A 22187-nucleotide genomic window follows, 5' to 3' on the forward strand; every position below is an offset into this window, starting at 1 on the left:
TTCCCTGACCTGAAGCATGTCTCTGATTCAGTTTTCCTGACATCAGCTCCCTACTGTTACAATCAAATTGCTTTATTATGAAAGAGTTCTAGTAAATCAGATATAATCAAGAGATTATCTTGCGAGTCGGCTTTTATCTCTGGGAAGAATGTACACCACATCAGTTACATTAAGAGCTTTGCTTTTGTCTTGTTGTTCACATACGCTTCACTGGCCTTCTTTATATTATAATCCTATTCATTTATAGACCTTAAGTATATGTATTCCTTTCCTTTTTTTAAAGCCTTTTTGTCATGTTTGGACAGTTTACAGTAATTTCCAGCATAGCTGTTCAGTTTTATACACATTTAACATACACAATCATTTTTATTGAGTTCATTTTAAGGAAGGTCTGATGCCTTTATTTGTCTCTCTAGTCACCAGGCGGGTGAACACATCCACAAGCATTAGCAGCAAAATAATAATAATACTATAAATAATTAATAAAAAACAAATTATGATACTGCAAATGTCTGGGTTCACTCATATTGAGGGTAGTTATAAAATAAACACTATTAGGCATTAACTTATTTCAATTTAATGAGTAATAAAATGTTAAAGAAATAATAAGTAAAGGTAAATAAAGGGAAGGTTCCTTTCACATTTATTCATTTATCTTTCAGTGTCAGTCATAACAGAGTGGGGAAGTTTGGAACCTTATGTCAGTTTGTCTCTTTTTCCATATATTTGCTTTATTTCTAAAAGTTTTAAGATGCAGAAACTATAAAAATTATAAAACACAGCTTCAGAGAAACAAAAATAAAGATCTTACCTCAACATGATACTGTGACGTCTCTTGCATGATATAATTGGACTTGGAGTACTTCTTCCTCTGTTCTGTTGATAAGAAAACAAAGGTATTAAAAGTTAGAAACATGTGAATGCATGTGAATTTTGTGCTTATCCTTCTACGCAGACAGCAGCAGTGACACCGACCTAAAGTCCACATGTTGAATGTTTCGGCAGCGTGAAGAGATGAAGCGAAACTTTACAGAGCTGACTAATATTTTGAAGTGAAAGTAAACAGACATTAAAAGCGATCCTTTCTCCAAGCTTTTGTCATGATTCTGTCTCTTCTGCTTCCTGTAACATGCTTTTATTCTGACACCACCTCCTGTTATGATATCATTGCAGCTATGAACTCTTTACTCTAATCAGTGGTAATTATTTACACCTGTCAACTTTTATGTGCAGCTTCCTCGCACCAAGAAAAAACTTTCCAGCATTTTTTTTTTTTTGTTCTTGTGCCTGTGATTCCAGCTCTGACCCCGGATTGCCTTGTGACCACCGATTACTTGTCTGGCCTTATAATTGTGTTCACCCTTGACATTATCGGCAGCATTCCACGCTGCCCCTGGCATTTTTTAAATTCATTAGTTGAATTAAATATGAAAAAAATGACACGGTAGTTGTATCATGTACAAAAATTGGGTCCCTACTGGTACTTAGACTCTTAGCTGGTTACAAAAAGGGTTTGCAAGCTGTAATATCAGCTAAAGGGTGGGGCTGTATTTACTTCTTTTCATCTAAAAAAAAACAAAACAACAAAATATGGAATTTGCCCAAATTTTTCCTTAAGTTTAAAGTGATCATTTGATGTATTTTACAATATATGTTATTTGCAAATAGAGGCCAGACTGTACAGACAAAAAAACATTATACATAAAACATTTTATGTCTAAAATTGACATGCAGAAGGGCAAGTAAAATGTAAACAGACCCATCTGACAAGTTAATTATTAAGACTCGTATCAAAACGTCTGCGTGACTCAATTTGCTCCGCCCCACATTACAGCATGTTGGTCAGACTGGCATTAAAGCTCCACCCAGTGGACCAATCAGAGGCTCAGATTTACTGCAGGGTCAATTATTACTAACATGACTTCTCAGCAGCACCTTGCTCACATTGTCATCTGTGGCGCCGTATTGTGATTTACTGTAGTCAGCTTGAAACACAGTTACTAGACCTTGAACCTGTATGGGAATGAGCCACGTGAGATTACTGGAAACAGAAAGTTGAGAATCATGTTTGTCAGTGTTCCTAATCACTTTTTTACAGCACTTATAACAAAACATAGTCCTGAGTCACAGCTACACTTTGCACCAAATACTAACTTCTATATTTAGCTGATAAAGTGTTTACCAAGATGCATTTTGCTAATTAACTCTAAACACAAAGTACAGTTGAAGCCAGTGAGAGTCATTATTTTTCAGGTATTTGATAACAAATAAAGACGAGTTGTGAAAACTTTGGCCTGCATGTGGGCTTAAGACAGAACCACTAAAGTCATTCGGATTCATTCTCTGTAGACCACAAAGTGTGATTTATTTTAAAAACCTGTACAAGCTAGCAAAAATCTGATGTAGACCCATAAGGTTCAAAAAGCAGTGGCCCATGTAAAAGCTGAATTTTTAGTCTCCACATCCAAACCCCAAAGCTCACAACAGCATTGTTCAGCACAGCTGAGGCCATTATTTTTTAAACTAACCAATGTTAAGTGCACTCATTGACCTGTTTTCCAGATGAATAGTCTGCAGGTAACAATTACAATTAAATGATAGCATGTCCCTATCAACTCCATTGCCAGATCTTGTGTCAGGTCTAGCTCTTCTGCCCCGCGCCCAATAAAGTCAACATTTTGATGCCACACAGACTTTGGCTCAGACAGACACCGAGATACATCTTGTTTTATGTGCTTTATGGCAATACAACAGCCCAGCTGCCTGTCAAGCTCTACAGTACATTCCAATATTTGATATCCTCTTACTGGTTATTGAATCCATTCAACTGCAGCCATTGTCCAAATGGCACAAGCGTTTATCTTTCCTGTTCCTGCCATTTCCTCTCTGCTGATTCCTTCCTGCTTGGCTCCCCACAGGTGAAACAAAAGTATCAGGTGACATTCCGAAAGTTGAGCCTACCCCATGTCTTTTTAATGACCGACATTTTTGCCAATCAATTTACAGAGCTGCAACAACTTGCAATAAGAGCCATTTAGCAGGCAGATGGGCAGATCCTCAGATCTCTTCAGAGTGATAAACCAGTGATAAACAGGGCTGCCCGCCAGATTATCAAACCAACACAAGGCCCAGATCGATCAAACTAGCTGACCTCTCTAATACGACAGTCTCGTAACTGCTTGTTCAACACAATGAAAACTAACTCAACTCAGGCAGCAACATTGCTAGATGCAATGCTATGAGATAATATAACTGTCAGGAATTAGTTAAATAGTTAATAAAGAAAATAAAATCCTATATTGCATCATGAAAAGACTGAATGAGTCCAACCACCCAGATAACCCAAGCAGTAAATGACTGTTTTGGCACAAGCTCAAGACCTTTTCTTTCTTATGTTGCTCTAACTGCAGGGCACCCTTTGGTGCATTAGTGCACCGCTGTGTCCACAAAGATTTGGCTGCATGTCACCAGAAACTATCACAACAACACTTCACAGCCTAAATCAACCACAGTATTGTGCTCTCAAACAAGTGTAGAAAAAATGAATACAGGTTTACACGGTACACGTATTTATCAAGAACAGTAAAAAGTGAAACACACCAACTTTTTTAAAATATAGCCTCTAATATCCCTGTGCTAACAAAGTCCACAGCAAAGATAAACAGCTAGAGGAAACTGCAAATAAGTTCAGAATGAAAGGATTTACATAGCACTAAAACCTAATCTCTCAGGTCGAACGTACAGTATATTACCTGGCAAAGACATGCTCCTCAAAGCTTTTGAGAAACTCACAGAAGTTGTTTGATGGAGTCACCGTCTGTGTGTCATTGCTCTAAAGCTGCTGATAACAGATCAGGTGGGAGGGTCTGTGCATCATTTGCATCACTTGTTTTCTGCCCTGCAGTGTGCAAATGACAAGGAGTTTTGCATAGAGGAGATGGCACTGCCATGGTTCCTCTATATGTTTATTCAGTAAGGAGAAAGCCACAGACCTGTATCTACCCAAATGTCTACCACTGTTATGGATGGTGCACAATACTGTCCAGTCTTCTGCGTCTCTGGTTCGGGAGGACAGAAATGCTGCTGGCATCCTGCAGTAAGAAGGTAGTGGCGACCATCTGCCACCCAATATGAGATAAGCCAAAGAAAAACAGTGCAGTTCCATTGCACATACAGTGGGATATTTCACAGAGATCACAAGAGTGGGAGCATCCTGTGGATATTTGAATGACTTGTGGCACAAAAAAACAAATCCATAGATGACATGGTGCACTGTCAGATGGTTTGGGAACATCTCGTATCCCTACAACACCATCATCTGTCATTTGAGGCGATTTTTAAATTCGGAACAGTGCGGCCATGCATGAAAGCAGGTTTTCCTGTAATACCATGGTTTGAGTTTCCAGCTGAGCCTGTGTGATTCTATACAATGTTTGTCTGTGTTGACAGTGTGGAAGGAGGTGCTAGCGGGGAACAGTGAGCTAATGTATGAAGCAGCAAGGGGAGGATTAGAGGTGAGCAAGAGGCAGAGTCTGTCTCTTCATTTCCACTTTTCAATGTGCCTTTTATTCACCTGTAAGACATGGGCATCCCCGCCCTTGTTCCAACCACACATTAAAAACAGGCACACCCTGCACTCTCTGCAAATGGAACTAAGTACATTTTAGTCACTTAAACACACCCTAGCACAAGTATGCAACAGCTAAAATAAAATGACAAAGGTACAACTATGTATACATATTATTGAGTGTGACAGCACACAGCGATGCAGCCTATATTTGAGATAATACAGGACTACAATAACACAAATACTTTCTTCAAAGTATGCAAAAGTTCTACAAGTCAGACAACATAAATGTACATCTGCACACATGAAAATGTCACTACAAAGTGCAGACACACTCAAAAGGCCTGATACATCTGACCAGAAATCCCAGCATGCCTGGCACATAGATGGAAATTCATGCTCCCTTTAGGAGCTCAGCCTCCCTCCCATGTCCCAGTGTCTGAACGTGACAGGGCCCCTCAGCAAGACCTTATCACTGTGTGCTCCAGGGAAGGGACTGTGATAATCCAAGGAGGCCGTGAGGCAGCAGCAACCGGCTGCACACTGATGGTGCAGGATTCCCTGACAAAGTCATTTGCATCGCAAAGTGAATAGTGTTGTGATTTGAGTCAGTTACAGTGCTGATCCTCCCAGCCTGACTACGGACAGTTTAGAAAAGGCAGCAAAGGAGACGGAGGTTACATATTCCATTTATGATTTGTTGCTTCTGAAGAACTAAGTCTTTAAAATTGATCACAAATACAGTGATATCACACCTAGAGTGAGGAGGATGTTCAATTTGTCTAAAATATCTCTACCTTGTCCTCATGACCACAGTTTTCACTCCTCTCACATAATTTTATCACTAAATGATGGACAAATTCGTGCTTTTTCAGGCAGTATAATGATGGACGCAAACAGATTCACACAAGATGCGCTGTGAACCTCAGAGTGCCAACCAACTGCCACACTGACTCATGTACACAATGTTCTGACCGATCATATAGGTTGTATAGGTTAATTTGTAAAGAAAAAAAAAAAAAAAAAAAAAGGACGAAAAGTTAAAATAAAGATTATAAAGAAAGCTGGTATTGTAGTTTTTAACTAATATTACTCAAACATGAGTAAGTAGTGCATTTGTTGGGCACTATTTTCTATTTTCAGCCGTGGATTAGCATACATTAATGTGCCAGTGAGTATTTTTGGCTCCAGGATGACGTATGTGGGACTGCAACTACAACTACAACCAGTGCACAGTGTGGGTCATTTAGGTGTTTTACTGCTTTCTGGACAACAACTGAATGAGCCGCATACTTACATAAACAGTATGCAAGTTTTAATAAAACTATCCCTTAACAATTAAGAGTTCAAAATTATATGCTGTAAACTCTAAACTGTCTATAGTGACTCATGCCACAGAAACACAGGCAAGTGTAAGGAATTATAAAGGCACAATCTTGAAAACAAACCAAAAATAAACTCCTACTGGCAAAACCAGTGCGACACCTCTACACGCTTCCATGTAGTCACTTACCGTACAGGGCCTTGGCGCTCATCTTGCTGTCTGATCTGGCCTCTCCACTGCAATGATAAGAAGAGACGGGGTTACGTTGTGCGCCCTTCATCTTCTCCCCTTCTGAATGTTACTGTCACAAACCCTATGAAACTCCCACACTGTCACTTGTAATGAACACAAGCTCAGAAAACAGGAGTGACACTGGCTGGATTCTGAGCATATGGACCAAGCAGGGAGAGAGAGGGTGGAAAAGGAAGAAAAGTGGAGGGGTGGAAGGGGTGTGGGGCCTGGCTGGAGGCTAGTGCCGAGGCTGGAGCCAGGAATCCAAGCAAAGCAAACAATCCTCAACAGAGCCGCTCTGTTGAGGTCCCTGGCCCACACCACCTTCCACATCCAGGCTTAGTGATTTTCTCATGCCTGTTTGACAGTAACTCAGGATAATGTGATCAGCCAACACACAAAAAGATAAATATATGAGGGGAAGTTGGTCGTGTGTGTGCGACACTCACTTGGATTGCCTTGACGAAGATCCCTGGACATTCATGATTTAAGACATCCACCTGAAGAGAAAAAAACAGAGATGAAGATCACAAAAAAAAGGAGTGGGTGATAATGAGACGCACTGAGGGAAGGGCCTCATGGAGGAAGGGAATTTTCCCCACCAAAACAAACATGCAGTGTTTATCTAGAAAAAAAAACACCTCTAAATGTTTGCAACTTCGGGTAACTTTTTCTGTCTTATTCCACTGTTATGACCTCTTATACACAGCCCATGGTGTATAAACCTAAGCAGAGCTGAGGTGTGGTCTACTAAACAGCCTGTTCTCCTACGGTGAAGAGCCAGGTGTTGGGCCTGCACCTCTGCTAGTCAGGGGAGTGATCTGGGACAATGGCAGACAGCAGGCTAATATGCACTGTGTAATTAGAGCCACTCTGTTGATGACTATATCTGCATAGCTGTAATTAATTTGGTTGGGCTTCATACCCAGACAAACTATTTGATAATTAACATGGCCTCAAAGGAGACAAATATAATAAAGAACTGCATCTAAATCTGAGGTATCAGTAGCTGTGGGCCTTAATGAGATGTTATACAACACAGTGGGCTCTGCCTGTATCTGCCTTACATATACAGTAACCACTGATAAGTTATTGGCTACAGTGAATTGTATTTAACACTGGACACACTGATCACCTTTAACCTTACGTATATCTTTAAGCAACCCGTTCGGTCTGTATTATTAACTGGCGGCGAGAGGTTAGGATCCTGTGTCAGACATTTCAAGTGTTACATAACAATTTGTGAGATACTGACCTTCAGTTATTTTGTGGTAATGGATGTGCTTCCTACAATAATTATTGACACGTTGGCATATCTTTCTATCCAAGCTGTGACAAAGTGATATGCCTTATCTCCTTTCTGAAGTTTAAAACTGTTGCTTAGGAAGCAGTGGCACACCACACACGTGCAAGCTAAATACTGTGGATGACAGTTACAGGTGTGGTCACGTAAGCTTATCTGGCAGCAGAGCATAAAGATAAAAGCCCTGAACAAGTTATCTCTTCAGATCTTCTGAAATGTATAAAGGGCAAATCGCAAGAACAGTCTTCACAATCTGGGCCAAAGTTCATGTATGATTTTATCCAGAAAGAGCCACATATGGTTCAATGCCTCCTTTCTGAAGACTTCCGCAACCACATTTTACTGAGAAGAACAAATGAGCAAAGAACAACTAGACTTATTCATTTTACAAAATCAAGTCTGCACACAAGATGGACTTCCTCTTTCTGCCCTCATCTCTTTGGTCATCTTTTCTCCACGCTATTGTTTCCAGCTCTGGCCCGCCACCAGGTTTCAGGAGGGAGGTGAAGCCTGAGCAGGACAGGCTTGATATAATGTGTTGTCAACCTCATGACAAATGGTTCTTGCACAATTCTCATCCACTCAGCCTGAGGAGTTCATTGTTCAGTAAAGACAGGCCCTTATTCAGAGGTAATTACACAATATTCTAACAATAATTACAAACAAAAAAGGAGGAGAGTGTGCAGGATGCTTAGCTCACACTCATAAAACCTGGTATGTCTCACATTTAATTTTATCCATTTTCTGAATTACTGATATCTGTTTTTTTATTTTTTTGTATTTAAAGGAATGAGGTTAGACAAGTGTTGTCATATTCATGCTGCTTTCTGTGATGACACATCATTCTTGGCTCAGTACAGTCCTTGAGTACACAGGTGCATATTTTAAGCTTATGGTATCAGTCATGTGGTCTGTGTTGTTTCCTTTTTCTTATGCTAAATTATAATTAACAATTACAGCACCTTCAGCTTTTCAGCCCTAAACAACTGGACTGGAGACACTGCAGTCTGAGTTTTTGAATGTTATGTGCTGTTTTGCATGACTAGTTCATAAGTGCCTCAATACACAAACGATCATGACAACATCAAAAGTATTTACATACGGTAAAACAGATAAATTCATAGTATATGTAAAGTATTTGGCCTTGTGACCGCATTTTAAGTGTACACAATTACAAAACAATGAATTTGTAGTAGCAATAAGTCTGAAACACGTCTAAAGCCACATCAGCACAACAACAGCTCTAACACAGTAAATATTTAAAGCAACGTGACTAGCTGTGAGGCCCACAACACATGCTCTACACAACATTCCTGAAGCGTAAACAAAAGGTTTAAGAGAACAGTGAATGTGCTGATGACATAAATCGCCACTGAAATAGTAAAATCAACTTAGCATTTGTTCATTAGCTGCCTCCTGTATGAGTGTTATAAGTTCAGCCTGATCATGCCAGACCCGAGCAATTCAAGTGTCTCCAGACTTCAATATGACACTGCACAAAAGACAATGTCATTATTATTATTACAATATCAATGCACTTTGATATTTTCGCACTGCAAAACTAGAAAATACTGACAGCAATAGCTTAAGTAATGCCTCAGAAAAATATGAGCTTCCTCTGATGTGTTCAATGTGGACTTCGCTCCATGGTCCTAAACAAGCATTTTGAAAGAGATAACAGCTATCTGATTTTATGTATTTATGTAAAATCCATTCAGCCATTACACAATATTGTGACAGACGAAGATAGGGTTACAGGTTTATTCTAGCTATAAAAGCGGAGTGTGAAGACTCTATTCTCTGCATCAGTCCACAAAGAAGCAGGCAAGACAAAATCGGGTCAGATTTCACAGACACTATCCCTGTTTGTCCACATAACATTCATCTGACCCTCCCAGTCCACTGAGAACAATGATCTCTTGCCAGGACAAAACCCTAATAAGAACAAGGACAATACTACAAACTATCCGCGTTTCGTCTTTTGTTGTTAATGTATAACATATCATGAGAGTATTCCTTAACCCAAATAAAAGCACCTTCCTCTCACCACAGAGCTAAATGCTGTAATTAAGGCGGTGGGTGACGTCAGACGCAAATATATGGTAGCGACACATTTTTAACTCCCCAAGATGATTATTACTATCACTGTTACTATTATTATTACTATTACTATGAATAGATAAGTGTGCCCAATCGATGTCAACTTCTAGACTAACAAAAACAAGTCGTTAAACAACTCCAAGCAGCTAGTGAGGAAGCTCATACGATACGACAGAAAGCTCTGGCACCCAGTGGCCCTTGTGAGATCTGTCATCAAGTTGTATTCGCTGTATAGACACTTTATTCTATTGTGCTGGAAAAAGGGCTTTAAAAAAACTAAATAAAGAGTTTGGTTTGCCCCTTGTGATAACTCACAGTGGTGTTTTCCGAACGAGATGCTCAAGGTGACAGACGTGGAAGAGACCGCGCCTGAAGCTTCAGCCTGCCATCACGACCTGCAGCCGATCGACAAAATAAACACCACGGGAATTGTCGATATTTATAACCGCTTGGTTTGATGTCCAGCCGAGTTCCAAGAGTGTTGTTGTCCGACAGAGTGAGTATGCTTGTTGCAGTTTCTCTGAGACAGTCTGTGTGGAGGTAAGGCGGGGGCAGGTGAGTGCCAGGTGACTCGGCAGGTAAGTCGACCTGAGGGGGGAGGAGCTCCACGGACACTTCACCGGAAGCGGGCTGGTCGGTGAGAGCTTTTATCACTGAATTTCTGCTGAGAGTTTATATGCATGTGTGTCCAGCTACCTGTTTCACTAGCCCATTGGGCTGAGAGCAGTGACCCAGAGTTAAACAGCCTGGTTTACAAAACAGCACTGACAGTGAATTATTCTAATTTCAGATCACCATTGAAGGTACTGTAAATACTGGGGTATTGTGTGACACTGTTTCCCAACTCTTTTGGCTTATGACCCATTAAAATGAAGCTACAGCGTGGATATGATTTCTGGCCAGTTCCAACGCGTATGTTTTACTGTACTTTTCCTACAGTTTGATTTGAACTATGTTTATAGGCTGAAGAGGCAGAGGTGTTTAGTATTTCTAAGTAAAACAAACAAACAAACAAAAAATAGAGGACAATTAAAAACAAACAAACAAAAAGAGTTTGTGTGGTAGAAGTGTGTATTCATGTCATCTTGTGACCCTAGGACCTTTTTGGGGAACCAGAGGTGTCACAAATGTGATGCCCTGTCTCCCAGGTGACATTCCTAACATTTACAGCATGGAAATAAAATGCTTTGTATGATTTACAAATGCAGTCACAAGTTCTTCTGTACTGGAATCATTTTATTTCCACAGGCTTAACTGTGTGCAGCAAAGCAGTGACTGGTCTAAACTAGTTAGATTCAAAATGGGGAATGAAAGAGCAGCAACAGTGCTGAACGCTGCCCAGTTTTCACCGGCACTGGCTGCTGCAGTGTGCTGTCCCCTGCAAAGAAAGACAGTGCACCTGTGCTCTTTGGAGTATATCATGAACAACCACTAGAATAACCATGCTTTAACAACAATATAGTTCCATATTTTTATTATTATCATAAGGGGAATACATAAATGCTTGTATACATGTGGTTGACCTGCAGTGAGTGAAATGCACACATGCTTGTCTGTTATTCAAGCACAGACACTCTGAAATGTGATTTGTTTTGACAGTGGTTACTTTGGAAACCTTGTCATTGGGTTTAACCATTAACTGAAGTTGTCAGTGCAGCCTGCACATCATAAGAAGAATGTGGAGTGCATTGATAAATAGTTGCAACACTGAAAAACTGCTCTGAGTACATCATCTAATCAAACAAAGTACCAAGGGTCAGTGCTGATCTGGAATCCTATATGTACAGCTAACGTTTAAGGGGACAGTAGCATTAAGCATTAACTCTTTATATGTGATCATGTTATAGGTGCCAGTTGAGTCAGTGACAAGTAGTAAGAATTTGTTTTAGTGCAGGACAGTGATTTGCAAGTGTGACCTGAATCCAGTTGGTTTGAGTTAATAAGTCTACATTTCTACAAACAACAAACTTTATAAATCTTTTTATACATCTCTACACTGAAAAAAAATTCTTTAGTATGAGTCAGTGTTTCACTATTCAATCTTTATCAAAACAATTCTGCCATCTATTGGACAAAAGGTGAACTACAGTTATACGACATTTATAAATGTGCTATGTTTAATATAAACAATATAAACAGTTACAAGTTTGGGTTTATCTTTATCATGGGTACACAATATGTAGAAGAAACTAAGAAACAATTTTGAAAAAATGAAAATTCCTGCTAATGGCAAAGAGTCCTGAATTTTCTTACTCCCTCTGCATCACAGTCATATTTGTGGCACAGATGAACTCTGAAACATTTTTCCTACAGATACACCCACTCCTTAAGTATCATACAAACTGTATTATACAAAAAACAGCCCAAATAAACAGGCTTAAAACTGTAAATATTTAAACAGTCCTAAAGACAGAGTTACTTTTAGGTTCCCAGCTGTACTGTACCAAACAAGAGTGATACTGGGACTTCAGGTGTAACATACAACTTGATGACGAAGAGAAGGCTTCTTCGTGAAAAAACACGAGCACACAAAAATCTGTTATTATATTAAACTGTACCTTACAAACACAAAGTGTTTTTGTGAAACAATGTCAAAAAAGCTTGCCAATAAAGGGATTATCATATCAGATGTCTCTTTTATACCTTCATCTGCACTGATTGATGTACATTGATCAACCACTTTATTAAGTACACCTATACAATTATATTCACTTCAGTGCAACACTTCAGCCTTAACATCTGTGTTTATGAAGTTCATAATGTTTCTGTTTTTGGTGAAATTTTCATTAATGAATAAATTCAGTTATATGTTTATTAATGAGATCATAGTTAAAGGTGGTGTCATTATTTTACAAATTTGCAGTTCATGTGTGTTGACATAAACTGTAAATAAAGGCTGCTTGAAAGTTAAAATACATTAATCAACTTAAACTGATAAGGTCTGAGAAATTGTGGTAAGCAATAATGTGTAAAAATGCAATAAAGTGTAACTGACTTGTATGCAGGAACTGGCACTGTCATTTGTATGAGGTGCTATGTCAGAGGCACAGGGATCTACGTATGCTGAGGTATAACAAAAGCATGCTTTAAGTCAGTCATGTCAGCCAGAACCCCCGAGAACCCGCAGGATAAGCGGTATAACTAATAACTAATCAATATGTGACTGTGTTCTGTCACCAGAGGGTGATGAGAAGGGAGCAGTAAAGGCCGTGGCATGGAGTAACTCCAGAGCATTGTGGAGGAGTAGCAGAGCAATATCGTGGATCAGAGCATCAGCAGGAGAAGGCAGCCCCAAGCCTAACAGCTCCAGACACATTTACTGTCTCTGGGTACAGCTCAAAACACTTGGGATAAAACATCTGGCAGAGTGTAACATGTTCAGCACTCACTCTTCTAGATTATCGAGTCAAGAGTGATCTTGAAAAGTAGAATGCTGTCATTTTCAGCAGTTTCTGGAAAGGTTCTCTGACAATAAGTGACAAAATGACAGCTGAGTGCACAGTTAATCATCATTCATCATCAGACGCAAATGGAGACCTTTTTTTTGCCTTTCTGACAAGCCTGTACAGTAATTTTAGGTTTCTCTCAGGCATGTTCATCAGAAAGAAAAGACAGAAAAGACAGAAAGAAAGAAACTAGAGCTCATTATTCTTGTCTTAACATCGCTGCAAGGTTAAATAAACGAATGGCAATATAGCAACCATGGTAGCATGTCCCCCTAATAGAGGTAATCATCGATTTCTCCTTTAATGTGTCTGTAAAATGCAGAAAGTCCTCTTAAAAACACTTGCAATTGTTTTGATTACTTTTTTTTTCAGAATAACTAGATACTCTTCTGATCATATGGACAAATCTATTTCACTTGCTGCAGGTTCCCAACGATCTAATGTCAACCATTCACCCACCTGATTTGGTCATGGCTATTTTGAGTTTTTGTCAGCTTGCTCCTCTTAATCATAAACACAAAGATGAACATGTCTATCTACTGGCTAGAACTACAAACAACAACAAGTGTATAACATTAAATAGAGTCTTACTACAAGCCTTTAGTCCCCAGAAATCTGTCTACAACACCATAAACTGCATTACGTTTGGTGGGCTGATCGTTATCTTTTTTGATTAGCTGGCAGTTGATTGTTTGAAACCACTGACTGTTTGAAACAGGTGTAGCTACTGTTCAAATGCCGATGAGAGTGTTTCCAGATTTGTCAGTTTAGTTTTTATTTAATAATCCAAGTAAGCATTGTGTTGGTGGGTTATTGTAACTAAAGTAGCAAATGTGACATTTGCTACTTTAGTTTCATTTGGATTAGTTCCTCCCACAAATTTTCTTTATATAGGCCCTCTTCTTATCCGAGTATGAGATAGACAGGGCCCGGTGTATGGTTAGCTAAAGATGCAGAGCTAACAAAAACAAGCCAACAAACAAAAACAAAATAAAACAAACAAACAAAAAAATCTATATCCTTAAATAAAATAAATTGACTACCTTTATGAGGATAGGGAAAGCTCTAGGCCCTAGTTTTATACTAGACAATCAAAGATTAACTCATGAATGTATTTTATTTTTATTAAAGATGTGTAATATGAAAGGTCCCTTATGAACTGAAATCTTAGTCTTATTGACTACAGTGACAGTATGTTGATTTATTCCAGCTTTGTCACCTGCCTCAAGTGAATGCAGCTTTAAATATTGGATGACAACACAGATTTCATGGTAACTGACCATAATGAATGTACCAGTACACTGTGCTAGATGTATGCAGAAATAATTAGGTGGAAGCTAATCATTTCCATTACGAATTTCATCATTTTTGATATATCCTAGCCTATTTTTCAAAAGAGGACTTCAGTATTTACTATTTTTGTTGCTTACGACCTTGCTTTAGATTGGGCTTTACTCAAATTACACCTACAGTAACTCTAAACTTAATCCTAAATTAAGGTTTGGAGATCTGCTTTTTGTCTCAAAATATAACAATATTTACCTCTATAGTCCCTGTAAAATAAACAAAACAAATAAAATATATGTAAAAGTGGGTTTCCATGTTGTGACTTAGCAGGGTTTATCATACGACATGCAAAAGTAGTACAAGTATGCAACACACATGCGATTACAGAGCTATTGGATAAGAAATGCAGAATACCAAAATGAACTGTTTTAACATAGCCAGCTGTTTCATTGTCAACTGCAGCCTCTATTTGTTTCTCTTTCTTGCTTGTCCTCTGAAACAATCTGCATAGTGTGGTTGGAAGAACAGAGGCGTTGTTTGGGTTGAATGGAGGAAAAGCAGAGGGGTGGAGGGGTGGAGAGGGAGATGCTCCAGCTGTGGGAGAACAAGACAACACAACAGCATCTCACATGTGGGTGAGGGGGGTGGGTGTCCAGGCTGCGTGGGCTGCACACAGTGGCATTGTTATAAGGGGGGTGAGTGCAGCTGATAAGGCTGAGAGAAATGGATCATTCCCTCAAATCCTCCCCTTGGGAAGCTTTGACACAAAACACTCCTGTTGCTGCAGCACTGAGGAATTCAAAAAGGCCCCGCAGATGTTTTTAAATCACACAACGTTTCAGAAATATTTTTGTAGATCAGGGAGAGGGAAAATATTTATTTTAGATTTAATTTTGTCCCCATTAAGTATTTTAAAGTTTTAGAGCCCATATTTCATGTTTTAAAAACGTTTTGTTCAGGGGAATGATATCCAGGCTAATACATTTTTCAGGAAAATATATTTAATTCAAATATCAAAGCATGTGTCTCATAGTAGAATACAGACTGTTTGAAACTGAGGATTATTTTCATCAGTTTTGTCAGTTATTTTTCACTTCACTGGGCCATTAATCAGACTGAAAATCTTCTCAGAGCCTAAAGTGATATATTCAGATTGTTAGTCGGCCAACAGCGCAAAACCCAAAGATATTTCATGTGCTAACATGTATAACAAAGAAAAGCAGCATGTCCTCATATTTGAGAAACTGGAACCAAATTGATTTGCGTACAAACTGATCGGTCACCTAATTGTTGCTGATCTTCACAGGAGGTAAAGAAGGTTGTTAAAAATTAAAGTGTAAGACATAATAATTGCAAACCAATTAGCCTGACTGCGGAGTGCCACAGATACACGTGTCCTTACATTATTTATTTATTTGTTCGGGGATATTTGCAGCAGCCTGGCGCACATCCCTCACCTGCCTCGGCTGCTCTCCTCCGACTCTGCTCCACACATCCTGTCTGGGAGAGAGAGGCAAAGGAGGAAGAGAATCAACCTGAGGGACTCGGGTGCCAAGTTTAAACAACTTTTACGCAGTCTATAACACGGTTTTTTTCAAATCGGATCTCAAAACTTTCCGTCGATCTTCACTATTTTTTTCACGGGGTGGTTACACTTTTTGAAAAAGTTCATCAAAGTTTCTTATGTGGCTTGTGGGAACTGAAGTGAAGGTGCGCGTAAGGGGAATATTTTTTTTGCCGTTGTTCTTTTATGGATATTTGTTGACACCTTAATAAATAAAAAAAACTAGGCTACTTAAGTGTATAGTTTTAAAGTAATATTCCATACCAGCGTAATTGGAGGCGTTTGTCCATAAGGACGTAAATCCAGTGCCAAGCTGCTGAACAGGAGAGAGCTGTCCGCATGAAGCGTTGGATTTATGTGAAATAAAACAAGAAGTCACAGCAAATATAATCTGGATTCCGTGATGTATATGTGAAAGTTTCCCCGATCCGAATTGATTTTGTTCGGACAAGGGGGAGACTTTGATGGATTTTTTATGTGGGACCCGCTAGGATGGAGGTGGTAGACGAAACAGAGGCATTACAGAGGTTTTTTGAAGGTAAGAATTTCTGAGTGTTGCGTCCTTATAACCTGTGTGTTGACATAGGTTAGTCTGCTTTCAAAACCTGTTGTTAAAACGGGGATTTTTGTAACTTTTTATTTGTTATAGTTTGACCTCAAAATAGTTTTAGTGAAGCAAAATCAGAATGAATCCTATTTAAGTGTCAGCTCTCGCCAGTTCTTTTTATTTGGTGTATTGTACAATATAACGTCAATATAATGTAATGATGCAACGCGTGTGGCAGGTGATTAACAAAAGACTTGTTGCTTTTATTTGAAAGGTTCCCAAATATAATCTGCACCTCAGGTTTCCTTTTGGGTGTTCACCTTAAAAACTAAAAAAGACATATAGGGTTAACGGGTACGTTGAACTAAAGTGCTGATGATGGGTAACAGATCAAGTTAAAATATGGAATCCTAAGAAAAACGAGGTGGATGAGGGTGGGGTTGAGGATTGGAAGGGTGTAGGAATTCAAGTCAAGATAAATGGGGTGTTTTGCAAGGGTACTGTGGCACAATGGCTGTGTTAGAGACAGACATGAGCAATGTGATGTAGTGTTGGTCAGCAGAAGACAGATACCAGAAACAAAACCAAACTCAAATAAGAAAAGTAGTAATCTCTGTTTATCCTCATCTTTGTTGACTTGCAGACAAAAGGGCTTGACTGAATTTTAGACCATTCATGACTTATAATATACATGTATTATTATTCCACACATCACAGGGAAAACAATGGCATTTTGTCACATCTGTTTAAGAAGTTTTCACTGTGCTGCGATTTACAGCTTGTTACAAATCTGAGTGTGTTTTTAAAAAAACACAGTGTCAAATAGTCTTGTATAGCCAACATAAAAACACATACTGTGGTTTAAATGAGTTATCTGCAGAGTCATAACACTTTATTATAGTATACACATAGTGTTGGCTTATATATACACAGCCATTTGTGACTGTCAGAGGTTCCTTGCCATTTTGACTGGAATTTTATGTGTTTACATTCTTGCTTTGGGAGTAGGAGAAGTGTTCTTACTTTGGCTTTATTTCAACCACTCTTGCTTGGACTAAAATGTCAGCTTGCCCATGAGGATTATATAGTAGGTGCAGCCTTAGATGCTTACTTTCCTATTAAACATTTTTCTCTCTTTCTTAAGTAGCACTAGTGTTATCAGTTGCTTAGTTATATATTTATAGATTCAGGTCTTTAGGCAGTCAAACTTGAAATTAAATTTGATAGAAACTAATAAGCCTTTGATTTTATATAGTTGAACATAAGCCCACTACCCTAAAGACACACACACATGCTCAGAAACACACATTCTGCCATAATGGATTTTGGCAGCAGTTAACTGTGTTTTAATAGGATTAGTGAAATATGTATACATTCACACTAATGCATAGTGTACATTCCTGGCATAGCCTCAGCGTCTGTTAAGACACACTGAGGTGAGACTGGTGTTTCTCTGCGGGTGTTTGACCTTCCCCAGGCTCTCGCTCTCTCAGGCTCCATTAGAGTGACAGTGAGCAGACAGGGTGAGGAGGTGAGATAGTGCAGGCTCAGGGTGGAGAAGCACTGGCCTGTTGAGAGAAACCCAGTTAAACCACTGACCTCCTTGAAACTTGACCTTCTTCTCTCTGATTCACTTAGACAGTTCTCCACATACAAAGAATGATCAAGTTTATTGCTGTTATACTGTTTTATTCTGTCATAAAAAGGTTCACGTTTTCTCATGAGATTTGATGCATATAGTGCATAACACAAAGATATCCAGTCAATGCAAGACAAAGATACCAACATATCCTCACAACTGAGAAGCTGGTGTATATTTGTCAGTTTCATTACAAAAAGGAGTGTAAGAATTAATAAGGTTCATTTTCTATCAATCTATCAATTGATTGATTGTTTCAGCCATCATACTAACATGCTCATATGACAGTGCTAAAATACATGTACCGGTGTTTAGCAGCTATGATGTTTACTATGTTTACCATCTTAGTTTAGCGTGTTAGCAAATTTAGCACAAACCAAAGCACAGCTGTGGGTGATGTCAGTATTGCTGGTATTTGTATCAGCGACAATTTGACCTGCTAGTCGTGCGACATGTCAGGGGATCACCAAAGTGTTTACAGTTCATCCTGAGTGGGACTTAAATGTCTGTACAAAATTTCAAGTGATGATTGGATTGGTCGTTTGAGAACCAGGAATATTTGTAGAACATTTTATACCAAGCCTGTCAGTAGACGTTGGCGTTACATGAAAAGTAAGGGGATTGTCAAAGCCAGTAGGATTTATCCACTGGGGACACCAAATGTCTGTACAGAATTTCACAGCACACTATAAACACAATATTTCATTCCAACAATGTGGCTAACAGTCCTTCAGTTTGGAAACGAACTTCTATAGGTGCCAGATACTATTATTTCTGTATCTGCCCCAAATAAAACTTTTAATCTTGTAACCATCTGAGTCTGAAGGTAGATTTATTGATTAATCAGCCTTTAAAAGATGAATAACCCTTATGGTACTATATCAAAATTTCCATTAAGTCCCACTGTACTCCCACAGTAGTTGTGAATCATAGGAAGGCCACTGGCCTTCTTGAAAAGCTGCCTGAAAAAGACTGAACTTTGGATGGTCTCTCTGATTTATGGCTTTAGCAGTGAATTGCAGTTAGAGGAATGTATTGTTTTTGAGCAGCGAGGCTTATGGTGCTTACGAGTAGGTTTTCTTTTTCAGCATTGTGCCTCACTCCCATCAGTGCTGACTGCCAGCTGATTAATCCTCAGCCAGTGAATGGTGTTTATGGTTGAACCTGCCCATTCTTCCTCTGTACCTTCCTCTTCTATTTCTTCCTCTGTGTCTTCTTCTTCTTGCTGTCTCCATAACTCTGTCTAGGGTTTACCCTCAAACGCAACCTCACATTTGCAGTGTTTCATTTTTTTTTTTCCCAGCCGTGCTTCGTGTCCAGGTCCCAGCCTTGTCACTGCCGTAATCTCCTGAGCCAGGTCCACTGGTGTGACCAGTGCTTGTGTGCGACAAGGGCTGTGTGTGGTCGCCTGGTACAGCTCTTTCTCATGACTGGGGAATAATCCTCATTATAACACTCTCCAAGCCTTTCTCACATTCACTCGTACACATACACAATATGCTTTTGCACATATGTAGGCCTCTGCATGTGTGCACATACACACATACACACACACTTGTTAGCCTGATCTGCGACTCTCGTTTCTGCAGAAGAAAGTCAAAAAATCTGTTTCAGGTGCTTTCATCTCAAGGACATCAACATGCTTTGGCTACGTGCAGGTACTCTCTGCCGCTCTGTTTCTCTCTGAATGTGATTTGCCCCTACCTGAATAGGGGCTTTCTCTTTGTGTTCACTTCTTAATATCTGTGTCATGCAGAAGCGATGCTCTTCACTCTTTTACCAGTAACCCTGTTTTGTAAACCAGTGGATGAGATGTAGTATTCTAGGGCTGTATGTCAGCGCTGTCTAATGCTTTTCTCTATAAATATGACAAATTTCCTCTAGTTGTGTCTATTTGTGCATCTGTGTTCAAATGCACACTATAAACACAATCCCTGTGCTTGTAGACTGTCCAGCAACTTCTAGAACAGCTGTGACATTATTTCCTTATGTACAATATTCAAATTATTTTTGATGCTACCAAGTTATTTTTATTTATTTATTTTTTTGTTTAGATTTTGTGTCAAGGTTCAGTTCAAGTGCTACAAGAAGATAAATAGAATGGATAGAGTCAAAAGAATAGATTAAAAGCAGGTTGATGATGTAATGATTTTGGAAAATGAGCTCCAAAAGTGCATCGAGGTGTAAGACAGACTGATGGCAATTGTTCATTTACTGTACACTGACACATGCCTGTTATATATGTTTCTCTATATGATTTTACAAACCAGTTTTAATGCCTTTTGCACAGTGTGTCATGTGATCTTAACTATCTTGGAAAGTGTATCCACTGTTTGTAAAGAATGTGTATATGTGTTGTGGGTGTGCAGCCAAGTTCATTCTGGTCTCACTGTTTAGTAATCAGATGGACTTTGGTCTTTCTTACACTGAAAGTGTTTAATTATTAACCCACACATGTGAGTCCAGACAAATCGCATTGAAGGAAAAAACAATGAGAAAATTTGAGATTAATTAGTCCTAAAAATGTTCAGCTTTTGTGTTTCATCAGAGTTACTTTCTTGCTTATCAGTGGTTTTAAAAATAGTTTATAACACTTTACACAGCATAATGTGTAATATATTAAAAACATGGTAAGAAAAGGAAAAGCTGTGCATTGATTGTATGATTTACTGTAATTCAAGCCATGTTTAATGGGCACTCACACACTCAGACCTCTGTTTGTGTTCACTTTAGATTATTACTGTGCTGACAACCCAGGCATTGAAATGGTGGAAAACACACTCTCTCACACATAAACTAGCACACACACATACATATGAACATGCGTATGCGTACACGCATACACACACGCTTCTCTCTCAGCCTTAATCTCTCAAAAGACCAGTCTGTATCGAAGCTGGACTGACAATCATTTCACTGTTGCTTGTTGAACACAGCTGGAGCAAGAAAAAATATAAAGAACAGGGAAGTTTACACAACCAGTTCACAGCAAGTTAAACTTAACTGATTCAGTGGTTGGTTGATTAATTTATATGTTAAATATTTTTTTTGAATGTCTGTTACTTCAAGTCAATGTATTTATATAACCCCACATCACAAACAATAAAAGGCTGAGCCTAAGAGCTCTGTTTTCATTTGAAATGACCTGGGACGTCATTTGGATGTCATGACAACATCCTCGTTTCATATTTTCTCCTCAGTTTTCTTTATAAGTTCATCCCTCTATCATTCCATTCTCGGATATCAAACTTGTATCCTGTCTTTCTTGCCCTCGCCCTCGCCCTCACTGCCCCCCCTCTCCTTCCATCTTTCTATTTTTCGTTATCAGGCCTGTCAACTTAAATTTACTGGTTTTTTGGGTGGGGTGCACATCTGGATCTTATTTATGGGGAACCATTCTGTTTTTCCCCCCTAGAACTGGTAGGTATTAAGAGACATCAACCATCTGTTTTTATCCAGCAAACATGCCAGTTTTCTCACAACTGTTAAACATAAGAATTTGGATTATTCTTCATCCAATTGGTTGGAGACAAGCAGTTTTGTTTTGTGGGTTTAATGACTGAAGGCTGGAAGATGTTAATGTTTATGCTGATGGTTGCCTTCAGCTCTGTTCTTGGGTTAGATGAAGCAAATATTATTCACAAGATGATATAGTCCATTAAATAATTTGTGGTGAATGGTAGCAATTGGAAAGCTTTAGGACAGAACCGTTGACAATAATACTAGTAAGTGACATTTCTGATACTTAGCACAGCATTAATGGAAGACAAAAAGTGGGGAAAAAGATGTTTTTTTCCTGTGCTAACTGAAAAATTCCTTGCATTCCCCACCGAGTAGCTGCTTAATCTGTCAGAGAAAGTGTGTATGAGAGAGAAAAAGAGAGGGAGAGAGTAAAAGGAGGAAGAACGGGGTTGCCTGCCCACCCAGTGAACACCGGTCCCTATTTCACCCCCTCCGTCCGTCCTCCCCCCTCTTCTCTCACATTTGTTTCCAGTATTTGTAGTTTGGGGCAACTAGTGGCAATTTTAACCTCATCACCTGCTCACCTGTAACATTCAAATTGAATATGAATGTTTTGAATGTGATTTTCTAAATATACAGTGGGTACGGAAAGTATTCAGACCCCCTTAAATTTTTAACTCTTTGTTATATTGCAGCCATATGCTAAAATCATTTAAG

The 22187-nt window shown here is 39.0% G+C and overlaps 2 protein-coding genes across 4 annotated transcripts in view; one reads left to right on the forward strand and one right to left on the reverse strand.

The window, feature by feature from the left end:
* eps8l2 (EPS8 signaling adaptor L2) overlaps positions 1-10079 on the reverse strand; it is a 22403-nt gene extending 12324 nt beyond the window's left edge. The window contains exons 1-4 of one of the 3 annotated variants that reach the window (XM_020619312.1): positions 9841-10079; positions 6572-6622; positions 6081-6127; positions 812-876 (exon numbers count right to left, since the gene is read on the reverse strand). In XM_020619312.1, coding sequence (XP_020474968.1) covers positions 812-876; positions 6081-6127; positions 6572-6606 — 147 coding nt within the window. In that variant the 5' untranslated portion in view covers positions 6607-6622; positions 9841-10079. Of the gene's footprint in view, positions 1-811; positions 877-6080; positions 6301-6571; positions 6623-9840 lie in introns of those variants that run through there. The other 2 variants (XM_020619313.1, XM_020619311.1) reach the window with 2 other exon arrangements.
* Positions 10080-15683: 5604 nt separating this feature from the next.
* The window catches only part of myrf (myelin regulatory factor), a 19071-nt gene continuing 12567 nt past the window's right edge, over positions 15684-22187 (forward strand). Inside the window, 1 exon segment of the mRNA XM_020619393.1 lies at positions 15684-16360. Coding sequence (XP_020475049.1) covers positions 16315-16360 — 46 coding nt within the window. The 5' untranslated portion in view covers positions 15684-16314.

The sequence above is a fragment of the Monopterus albus genome, unplaced genomic scaffold (assembly GCF_001952655.1).
Source record: "Monopterus albus unplaced genomic scaffold, M_albus_1.0 scaffold218.1, whole genome shotgun sequence".
NCBI lineage: Eukaryota > Metazoa > Chordata > Actinopteri > Synbranchiformes > Synbranchidae > Monopterus > Monopterus albus.